This window comes from Crocuta crocuta, unplaced genomic scaffold, assembly GCF_008692635.1.
Source record: "Crocuta crocuta isolate KB4526 unplaced genomic scaffold, BGI_CrCroc_1.0 scaffold119, whole genome shotgun sequence".
Lineage (NCBI taxonomy): Eukaryota > Metazoa > Chordata > Mammalia > Carnivora > Hyaenidae > Crocuta > Crocuta crocuta.
Window position 1 is genome coordinate 720,076 of NW_027551562.1, and position 12,031 is coordinate 732,106.

The 12,031-nt window shown below is 46.4% G+C and overlaps 1 protein-coding gene across 3 annotated transcripts in view; it reads right to left on the reverse strand.

Annotated features, from left to right (window-relative positions):
* ASAP1 (ArfGAP with SH3 domain, ankyrin repeat and PH domain 1) overlaps positions 1 to 12,031 on the reverse strand; it is a 309,560-nt gene that overhangs the window by 141,804 nt on the left and 155,725 nt on the right. For all 3 annotated transcript variants that reach the window (XM_077750030.1, XM_077750027.1, XM_077750029.1), the window contains exon 3: positions 2,144 to 2,216. In XM_077750030.1, the coding sequence (XP_077606156.1) occupies positions 2,144 to 2,216 (73 nt within the window). The remainder of the gene's footprint in view (positions 1 to 2,143; positions 2,217 to 12,031) is intronic.

Consider the following 12,031-nt stretch of genomic DNA (forward strand, 5'->3'; position numbering starts at 1 on the left):
CAGAGGCTCACAAGCTGAGAGCCTCAAGCATAGACTGTAACGCTGCGGAGACTGGACGCTTGCTCCTCAGGAGGGTAACGGCTCAGTAAGCTCTTTAGAAGACCGGGCCGGTCCAGTGCCAGGTGCAGAAGACTGAATTAATGCAGAGAAGGAACCCATGCCATCGAGCTAGCTATCATTTCCCCATGTGTGAAGCACCTATTAATGTCAGGAAGTTTGTTAGGTGGCCTTAAATATTACGTCATTTTACCCACACAAGGCTCTGCAAATTAGGTGATTATTTTCTCATTTTGTGGTGAGGCAATTTAAGATCTGTGGAAGTTAAGGAATTTACTTAACAAGTAGTGACAGTAAGTGATCTATACCACCTGAGTTTTTTTTCTCACAAAAGCTATTATTTTATGAAACAAATATACTACTGTTTATTTTTAAGGTCCCCATTTGTTTTTCCAAAACGAATCTGGATGATCACAACCAATGATTCAATAAACCTACTTGTAGACACACATTTTACACATACTTTCACTGATACAGAACATACCCGCAGCCATACAAAAAAGTACATAAGTCTTAAGTGTAACATTTGAAGAATTATCAAAAACTGAACTGCACTATGTAATCATCCCCAAACCAAGAAAGAGAACAGTACCAGCACCCCAGAAGCTCCCCCTTGTGCTACTGGCTAGTTATCTCCCCCATTCACCTCTCCCCAGAGAGCGAAGATCTCAAAAGGGGCTGCCCCATTTTGGGAGTAAATGAGTATGAAGGGAAGGCAGAAGTTATATCATTCACGGCAAGACTTAAAACACTGGAAACATTTAAACCATCACTATGTAACTAGACAATTCTCTATTTATCTGTCTTAATTAGAGGTTAGTGTCTTATTGGAAATACGGAAATTAGAGAGAGGTGTCTCGAGGAATCAGGATACAGGCTGTGTTAACAATCAGGCCCAAGGGCTTTGAAGGAGAGACAATTAGAGTTCGCTGAGATTCCCAGCTCTGATGACAGGAGGGCCGTAAAGCATCTGACGGCCGAGGTTTTCCCTTTTCAATGTTCCTTTCAACTCCATAATTTTATGACAATTAGGAGTATGAATATAAATAAAATATAACATTTATATAAAATATGAATGCATGGCATTTACAGAACTTCCCCGAGGTGACAGGCCCTTTACAGATATTAGCTAATTAACTCCCTTCGATGACCCCGTAATAATACCACAGTCTCTGCTTTAAAGAGAAGACGGAGGTTCAAAACAGCGAAGCAACCGGCCTGAGGCCACACTGCTTAGTAAGAGGCAGGGAGGGTGCAAACGCACACCTGTCCCACTTCAAAGCCTGCACCCCTTCCACGTACTCTGCTGCCTCCCCGCGGGTTTTGCTACGCTACAAACTGATTCCTCAGACGTTCTCTCGTCCTGCAATTGTGACAATGAAAGACGGGATGTCACAGACCTTGAAACTCATTTTACGCTTCCAAGCCTCGCCTCGCCTTCCCTGGGGCGGGGGAACCTACCATTCCCTTGTGTGACCCATTGTTATCCCGACCTGGCTTATTTCTTCTTATCCACGGACAACATACTCGGTCGCCAAGATGACAAGGTGGGCAGACCACGTAAAAACAGTCAGTTCCACGGTTACCGGGCATGTCTGCGGCCACGGGAACAGACTCTGGTTGGCAGGTCTGTTCAGGCGTCGGTTCAGCCTCGCTCCCTCCCCCCCCCTCACCCGGTGCCTGGCACTCATGCCCATTTCCAAGTGTACATGCCCATTTCGTACTGTGTGCGGCAGAAGGAATGATCCTCAGGCCTTTAACGGAGACCCCTGAATGCCAGACTGGCCAACGACACAAACAGATGCTGCCTATCTCATAAGTCACCTGTGGCTAAACTGCACGTACACCTGCTACGGTTTTAAATGTGTAAAAACCCACTGCAGCTAATGTTCTTTCATCATTTTACTTCTGGGAACAGTAACTGGTTTAGGTGGAGAAGAAACAGAAAAAGGGGGAAAACGGAACTTCTTTGACCTACTTATTTTTTCTTTTGTATCATCTTCTATAAACCTACCCTCTTACAGGTAACAGAGAAGACTGCAGATGTGATCTATAATTCATGCCGTCTGCTTTGGGAAGTACTTACCTTGGCCGGAATTATATATTGCTTTGACAGACTTCTTCACTTTCTGTAAGGCTGTTCTATCTTGGTCTAGAGCCTAAAAGAGAAAAACGAGGGAAGAAGATGTTGGAAAAGTTGGCGAATTAAAACTCATCCGTAACGACCTTTGTTTCGCGGACCGCCACAGCGGTACATACCCACGGGGACATATTTAGGAACAGGGAACCATTTCAGAGACTGGAAGGACCCATGATCTGAGGAGTTCTGTTTCAGGGATCGAAAGAGTTGTCCCACAGAGCTCAGTGCTGGCTGAAGCGGACAGGATGGCAGTCAGTCAGTTTTCACAGCAAGCTCTGCACGGGAAAGCCCCTTGCGATAGGGGAGGGCTGGCTGTCCCTGGGAGAAGGTGCAGCCAGGGAAGGGAGAAGGCCTACGATGTGAATGACACCTGTCTGAGGGACCCGAACACATTTTATCACCTGATGGAAATTCCAGCTGGGAAGAAAACATTTCAAAGGGTGCCATAAGAGTGACCTGAGGATTCCTTTTAAAGTTGTTGTTTTAACGTTTTATCTTTATTTTGAGAGAGACAGAGCACGAGCAGGGGAGGGGCAGAGAGAGAGGGAGACACAGGATCCGAAGCAGGTTCCAGGCTCTGAGCTGTCAGCTCAGACCGTGATGCGGGGCTTGAACCCAGGAACCCCGAGATCAGATGCTTAACCGACTGAGCCACACAGGCGTCCCTGAGGATTCCTTTTAGAACCAGAAAGACTTGTGACATAAGGCCAGTTATATTTTAAAATTTTGTTTACTAACAAAGCACAGCATGGAAAATGCTACCATGATGCTGGTAATGCTTTTAAATATTTCTTAGATGGTGAAGAAACCCATCTACATCATCCACTTGTACTACAAGTTGTGTGTGGGAGGGTCCCTGGCGGAATGTCAATGTTGATTTTTAATCCAGGGGCTGGACTACAATTGTGCCCTGTTTGTGAAGACCCGTGCACTTAGGATATGTACTCTTTTCATAATGTGTATTTCCATTTGAAATCAAATTTAAGAAGGGTTGTATTCAATATGGAAATACATATGGCATGCTGCCCTAACTTCTTTTTTTTTTTTTTTTATGTTTTATTTATTTCTAGGAGAGAGAGAGACAGCGTGAGCAATGGAGGGTCAGAGAAAGAGGGAGCCACAGACTCCAAAACAGGCTCCAGGCTCTAAGCTGGCAGTCAGCACAGAGCCCGACGCAGGGCTCAAACCCACGAGCCGCGAGATCATGACCTAAGCAAAAGTCGGACGCTTAACCAACTAAGCCACCCAGGCGCCCCTTGAAGTAACTTTACCCACTCCCCCACTTCCCTGAGGGTTGGCAATCCAGAGACTGGGAGCCCGTGGACAGTGTGTTGAAACCTAGAGGGCATGAGCAGCAGCAGCAGTCATCATGAACTTGTATATATAAAATGTAAGGCCATTAAATGTACACCCACACCCATGACATCATCCAAACCTCAAAACCTCAGAGGAGAAACCTGAGGGCCACAGTGGGTACAGACTCCTGCCCATGAAGGGCGCATGAAGAGAAGGAAAGGGTAAGTGCAGTGGCAGCACGTGCCGATCACACCCTTGCCCTGCAAGACGGTCTTTCCTGCCACTCTCCATCCGGGGCCCAACTGGCGCTGCCCTTCCCCTTCGGCTCCCATCCTCTGGACCCTGGTGGCTGGGAGGGTGGGCACCTGACCTGCACTGGGCCCAGGCCCCTCACAGGACTTCTGGGCTTGGGAAACAGACCACAGTGTGCTGATCCTTTCTGAGAGAGGAGCCCGGTGACCACCAGTGGTACGGTTTCTAGCTCGGTGGAGGAATCCGGACAGACAGACGGTCTGGTAACACGCACAAACCATCAGACATAGGAGCTGGAGAGGGTCCTGGTGGCACTGGAGTCCTGACCTCCAGCTGCACCCAAGGCTACCCTTCCTGTAGATTGAGCACATGTCTGCCTCAAGCTGGATGAAGTGGGGGTCCCGTCATTTGTGAACACAAGCCCCAAATAACAAAGGACTCCGGTTTCCTGAGCACTTGCTACACCAGGTATAAGTTTGTATGATGGACATACCAGTAGGTAAGATACATATGCTTTCAATATCTTCTCCCTTTGCACCGCATCTTTATACAAACCCCAGAAAGCAGCATCTACACGTTTAAGATGAGAAAAGAGGCCTTCAAAAATATTTGCAGAAAAGGAAGGAGACAGGAGAAGATGAATTAAGTTGTCCAAAGTCACAAAGCCAGAAGGTGCTAGAGTCCCATCTCATGCTAATGTCTACTGAATTCTCTAACCTAACGGGACACTGAGGTAAAACCCCGAGTTTTCAGACCACAAGTGTGACATTACTTCCACCATGCCCGTCGCTCATACTCTGCCTCCACACATTTGTCACAGCCATGTCCCATCTGCACTTCTACTTAATAGTTTTCTTTAAACCCATTCACGTCTTTTACATTGTCCAGAAGTGTAGTTCTGACCACTAACAGAAGATACCCTTTTTAGAAATCACTGTGAATCTCTCTACAAAATGCTCATCAGGGGGCCCTTGGTGGGGGGAGCTCAGCTGGTTAAGTGTCCGACTTTTGGTTTTAGCTCAGGTCATGATCTCACAGTTTGTGAGTTCGAACCCCGCGCTGGGCTCTGCGGTGACAGCATGGAGCCTGCTTGGGATTCTCATTCTCTCTCTCTCTCTCTCTCTCTCTCTCTCTCTCCCCCCTCTCTCTGCTCTTCCCTAGCTCGCTCTCTCCCTCTAAATAAATAAACTTAAAAAGAAAAAAAGATAAAATGCTCATATGTTCCGTGCCTGTGACCGCCCCATATAACACTGTGATACTGCACTCCACACTTAAGGAAGCAGTGTCTCTTATGCGGCACTTTCACGAGACGCAAAGTTTGAGTTATTTCAAAGAGTTGACATTTGTACTTTAGAGAAAAGAGGAAAGAGAAGTCACATTTTAATAAGTGCTTAGTATGGCACAAAGGGTGCTGAGGTTGCCCTCGACCGCCTCACCAAAAACCTGTGAAAGGGGTACTATTATTAAATTCATTTTATAGATGAGGAAAACCGAGGCTCAGAAAGTCTGAGTTGCCCTGGGCAGCAGAGCGGGAGTCTGAACCCAGGTCCTCACAACAGAACCTGACCTCCTAACAGCACCCAGCTCTGGGTCCCCGTGATGTCCGGGATGAACTGCATCTAAAAATAGAGGCTCATCTTAATGGGGGTGGGGGAGAGGACTCTGCCTGTTTTCAGAGACAGACAAGTTAAGAAATTATAAGCCATTTAGAGTTAAGAGTCTTTGGGGAAAGAAACTAATGCAAATAAGTATGCATTCAAGACACGAAATCTAATGGGTTTATCTTCTGATGAACTGCTTTTGTGGGAAGAACATTTAAAAAATAATCCCAATAACAGCTGTCATTTATTTTTTATGTCCATATTCTTACCATCTTTTTTTTCTGATGAAAAACCTTGGGCTTTAGAGAAATAAAACAGCTTGCCTACCAAATGGCAAATCAGGTAAGAGAAATGGCCAAGGCTTTTTCAAGCACACCACTCACCCACGGTGGCACAAACGCGTGTCCACAATCCCCCCGGATCTTACCATTTCCTAATTGTTTTCAAGAAAGAAAAAAAAAATCCTGCCTCTGGAAGAAAAGAAATAGCCCTTCAGCTTTGGGCAGCGAGGGCCACATAAAGATGGGTCTACTCAAAGACGAATTAATGAGGGGGCTTTAATGTCTTTGCACAGTTAGAGAGTGAATGAGCCCAAGGGAGCACAGGGATGTGGAAGATTCCAGCCTCATGTCGTAGGAGACTATCTGCTTCCTTTATTTCTCCCCCCTCCCAACTCGGGAAAAGTCTCAGAAATCATGTTGAAATTTTACCAAGTCGTCTATAAACTAACAGGGTGTAAAGTTCACGTACGTGCTTTTAAAGGTTATTAACAACATCCGCATTGGGCAGCTACAGTTAGAGTTAAATCTGGGTCACACTTCTCTTTTTACATCCTAGCAACTGGCCACTGGCAGGAAGAAGCCACAGAAAACGCACTTTTCCAGGCCCCGTGTTTAAGAGAAGCAGAGGACACTGTTGTTGAGTCAGACAGGGCTCCCCTCCAGGACAGCACATGTCTACACATGCTACGAAGTGCCATCCCCTCAACTACCAGATGAGCAACACCTGGAGTGACATCCTCTCAAAGGCCACACGTGTACAGTTAAGAAAAGGCTGAAAGAAGAGTGACAGATTATGTGCGCTCTAAAATTACTGTCTTTCCCGATGCTCAAATACATACCTGCATTTCTAAGTATGCATCTGAGGTTGAGCAATTCAAAAGGGTACGTGTGTGTGTGGGAGAGAGGGAGGGAGGATGGATTCACAAATAAAGGAATCCAGGAGAACATGCTGATGTCTAATAATAGAAGAGCACCTTCCCCATCCAAAATTCGGCAATACAGCAACTTCATATTCGCTGCGCTGCTAGAGAGCAGGGTCTGTAACGTAGAGAAGCACTTCCGACCCAGGACTGGAACTCCCTGCAGCTACTTCATGCACAGTCCTAACAGGCCCGGCCCTCTGAACTCACAGAGAAGACACGGGCTGTTGCAAATGGGAAGGATGCTGTCGGAGAAGCCGTGCCGACAGCGGCCTTACGTGGGAGCCAGGAGAACTCAGAAGCGTTATACAAACAGGACATAAGAATGCAAAGCTCTTGAGGAGTGTGAGGCCACTCAGGAAAGGATGTGGGGCCTTTCGAACCCTTCCAGGACAGGCAGCATCCCTGGGTCACAGGAGAGCACAACAACACATGTTCTAGAGATGCGCAGGGCCCCGGCCACGCGTGCTCCCCGCTCAGGGTGTTTGCTCCAGCTGATCCCTTTGCCTGGGGATGCTCTTCCCTGAGCATCCCATGACTGGCTTTCTTCTCACACAGGCCTCAGATGAAAAGCCCCTTCCTCCGAGGGCCCTTCTATGATCCACCTAAAGCCTAAAGCAGCACACGCCCTCAGCCTGCTTCCTTACTCTCTTTTACGCTCACGCTAGCTTTTCCATTGCTCTACCACATCCTGGAACGATCCCGTTTATGACTTGTTTATCCTGTATTCATCCCTCTACAGAAAAGCTCTATGAAGGCAGGGCCTGTGCAACCTGTTCGTGGCTAAATGCCCATGCCCCGTGCCTAGCAGGTGACAGATGCTCAGAAGGGCTTATGCAATGAATTAACAAATGACCGAATAAATAAATTCCTCAGTATTCACAGTTCCGCAAAACAGGAAAGTATGTAATGTAAGGTTTGCCTTGAAAATGGCTGAACGAAATAAAGTTCTGGACGCAGAAAATGTGGCTGTCTGTAATTCTTCCCCTAATGGCTTCGAATAGCCCAGGTTTAGATGGATGTAGGTATGACATGTACAGACAGTCACATGGGTATAAGAGAGAAGATCAGAGGGCACTAAAAATAAAGGTTTCGGAGGAGACACAGAACTTCTACGTTCCAAGTTAATTCTGTGCCTTCAAACAGTTATTCTGGCAACTTTCTTAAAAAAGACCTTATTAAGATATGATATACTATTAAATGAGCAACAGTGACACTATTGTTACTATCCTTTAAGATTTTCTGTCTGGGAACTGGGAACTGCTTTCTCAGTCTATGGCACCTCCCTCAATATACTCAAATGGAAACACTGGGGTACCTGGGTGGCTCAGTTGGTTAAGTGTCCGACTTCAGCTCAGGTCATGATCTCATGGTTCGTGGGTTCAGGCCCCATGTCAGGCTCTGTGCTGACAGCTAGTTCAGAGCCTGGAGCCTGTCTTCGGATTCTGTATCTCCCTCTCTCTCTGACCCTCCCCTGATCACACTGTCTCTCTCTCTCTCTCTCAAAAAAATTTAAAAAAACAAAAACAAAAACAAACGGGAAACAATGGATGAATGTGGTTTGTGAAATTATGTCTTCGAAGCTAAATCTTATGCCTGTACTTATGAGAGAAAGGAAACAGTGGTTGTCAATAAAATAACCAGCACAGAACTTGTTCGAGATATGCCCAGGTGGACAGCCTCACACCTACCTTCCGAGGATGCCAGGCACTAAATGTACGAGTGTATACCTGCTAGTGCAAAGCCTTGCACAGAGCCGGGTGCACCTCTGAAGGTGCTTCTAAGAGAGAAATCCTGAAACATTTGGAGCAGTGACAGCAAACATCTCTGAAGCAAGTGGTCCTACCAGTAACGTGATTTCTTTAATAAAAAGAATTTTTATTCACTTGGGGGAAGGGGGAGGGCTGTTTCCATTTTATCACTTTCTAGTCACATTCGGAAGTGTAATTTAAAAAATGCATCTTTTTAAAATTTCTATTTATTTATTTGTTTATTTTTTTGAGAGAGAAAGAGAAAGACAGCATGAGCAGGGAAGGGGCAGAGAGAGAGGGAGACAAAGAATCGGAATCAGGCTCCAAGCTCTGAGCTGTCAGCACAGAGCCCAACGCGGGGCTCGAACCACAAACCATGAGATCATGACCTGAGCCGAAGTCGGACGCTTAACCGAGCCACCCAGGTGCCCCTAAAAGTGCATCTTAATAGATGCATTTGTCCCCTAATCACTACAAAGCAAACACCCTTCCTATGTGTAAGTCCTGTAAGAGGGAAAGGAAGGGAAGACTATGTTGGTCTAATTTTGGTTCATCCCTGACTGCTTCAGCCTTCAGCTTACTGAGCAAGCAGGCTACCTTGCAGAAAGGAGGCAGGACTGGGAAGCTAAGTGCTCAGGCTACTGGATGTCTAGTTAACGTCAGCAGAAGGCCTCTGAGAATGAAACCGAGATAGAAGTTCTCAATCAGTCTTGCAGCCAAATCAACACATTCATCATTTATCTGTCATAAGGCCCCATACGCTAGAATGCATACATGTATAATTATAACATGACTCAGGAATAAGCCCAGAAAGTAATCCAATATGACAAAGAAGAGCACTGTTTATAAAGTGAAAAGAGAAAGACAATGGAAAACATCCATTAGTTCATAGGAGAAGAGGGATCAGGCAAATCATGTGAGTATGTGCTCCGAGGATCATCCAACTTGGGTTGTTGTGGTTTTTTTTTTGTTTTGTTTTGTTTTAATCATTTACTTACTCATCTAGTAACCGTGCCTGGCACATGCTGACCACTGCTCTGGGCCAGGCACTGGTCAGGTGCGCCAACCAAATATCGCACTGAGCTTCCCCGGCCACCTGCCCCTCTCTCCCTTCTACCTGCCACAGCAAGATGGCAACGACAAGAGCCCTTCACTGGGGAGCACACGGAGCCTGGCACTGCTTCTAATGAGACTGATGAGGAAGGTATTCAAAGACCACTGACCCTGGCTACCCTGGGGCTCCACCCACACTTTATATCATTCTACTCTTTACTTTGTATTTTAGGTGTTGACGTGCCCATGTCTCTTCCCTACTCAATTAACTAAGAGCTCTATGAGGACAATATTTAATGAGTTGTTTTTTTCTGTACATAAAAGATGCCTAGTTAGAATCTGCTGAATTGAATGAAAATACACACACACACACACACACACGAGGAAGGAAGAATGAATGAAGTCCCTGTTCTGCAATGAAATCCAGATCTCCTCTACTGCCTGCAATGCCCTATGTGACCCAGCCCTGCTGCCTTTGGACTTCTGTTCCCACACTCTCTACTACTCATGTCTACACCATACCTGCAATCTTTCAGAACCCACCAGGCTTGTTCCTGCCTCAGAGTTTTGGCAACTGCTGAAATCCCATTCTCGAAGCTCTTCGAGAAGCAGGCTTGGCCTGCTCCTTCTCTTTTTCTTTTCAGTGTTTTTCCTTTCCAGCTCAAATGCTGGAAGTGCAGCCCCTATCAGCTTGAGGGGTCAGGAATCACCTTGTGTGCCAGCTACGTGACACCAGCAGTTAGGCTGAGGTTCCCTCGGAACTCGGAAAGTAGCACAGAGCAGCTGGTGCAAACAGCGGGGGGCACAGTGGCAGCAGCTCGCATATGAAAGGAAGGGGTAAAGATGTTACCTGTCACCGTTAGTTTCAAGATTAATAGCGGCTGGATGAGGCAGCTACGCAAGGGGAAATGCTCAACTTAAAATAAAGTTCAATTTGCATCACTGAGCCCAAAACTGGAAAGTTGACATGTCATCCACAAATAGAGGTGTTTATCTGTGCTATTTTAGACTATAAAAGGTATCTTTAAGATTCAGATCCTCTGATAGTCATACAGATTTTAACCGGAAACTTAATGTCCTCTGCTGTACCTATGGCTGAAGGGTGACATGGGGTAGGATTTCACCCACAGATGCTAAAAATCTGTAGATGCTATAAATGACTCGGGTTTGGCCCCCCCCTTGGGAAGTTCCTTCCCAGTTCAGATCTGCAGCAAACACTCAATCTATCACTTTTGGCAATACTTCCTGACCGATTCTGAGGATCTATTTATTCCATCCATGAAAACACTACCGACCTATCAACTTTCCAATCCAAAGAAAAGGTACTGCTTAAAACCGTAACTCACAGAAGCCCACTTTCCTGGGTATGCATAAATTAGGTGTGTAAACATCTTTAGGGCAGGGATTATGCCAAGCCCAGTGTAGGGGCTCAATAAATATCAGTCAAATGACCCTGCCTCTATATTAAAAGCATCTAGCATTAAAGGTGCATTAGAACAAGACTGACACAAAAATGCTACTACTTATTTCTCGTGAGTTGCTTATTTTAAAAACCTAAGTGTTTATTCCTTACTTGAAAGAAGTATCATCTCAACTAATGTAAATACAGCAGTACTTATTTTTTGCTTGGATGATGCAGGTATAAATACTCATTTCCTCATCCCCCCGGGCTCACTCTGTCTTTCAAAAGTAAGTCACGTCTATGAGGTATCGATGACATCATCAGATTTTCTCCGTGAAGGCCAGGGACCTTGATGAAAGTCACTCCCCTCAATTAACCACTCTGAGGCTGCTTTTGCTGCTTTTGCTGCCTCAGAGAATCCAGAATGTAACGCAGGCAGAGGGAGCTGAGCAGAACCTGAGCAGGGCCTGCTTCCCTCCGCACTGTCCCCTCTTCCTTCAGATGGGAAAAGGGACCAGAGAGGGAAACAGCCCTCCACCCCCGCCCCAGGAAGGGAGGGCCTGACTCCCTTTCAAACTCAGTGGTCCTTTCAGTAAGCCCTTCTGCCTCCTGCACAGATGTCAGGATCCAGACATGTGAACAAAAAATGTGGAGCAGCTCTCCTTCCAGACCCTTGACGTCAGATTGGTCATCATAAAAGAGCTCAGCCACTGCATCAGCGAGACCCTAGCCCATCTTTGAGGGCTAAGCCGAGTCATACTTTTCTCTGAGAAACTCATTCTCTGCCCCAAACAGCTAGAGTCCTTGCTGGCCCCACACCATCCGGCACGAGTTACCACCAGGAGTGCCCACAAATATCCCAACATTTAACCACCACCTGCCAACAGGCACAGGTGCTTCTCCGAGGATCTGAAGCAGCAGAGCCTCATCGGGGAGCCCGGCGCCGTTCTGAGAGCAAGTGTGAGACGATGGCTGCAGGCACTGAGGCCAGGGAGACCCTGAGTCTCTTCCTGGCTGTGTGACCGTGGTGGGGTCAGTCATTGTCCCGGACACTCAGGCCTTCCTCACACGACACCTGGCACAGACAGGTGTTTCCTTCTCTTCCTTTCCCTCCCTGTCCTTAGATTCTTGTATTCGCCCATTCTCGCTTCTGCTATCCCCATACTGGTAATAATGATGATGATGATGATGATGATGATGAAAATATATCATGAATATGTTTTATATACAGTATCTTATTTGATCCTCACAGTAACCTTCAAGGAGGCCTCTGTTACC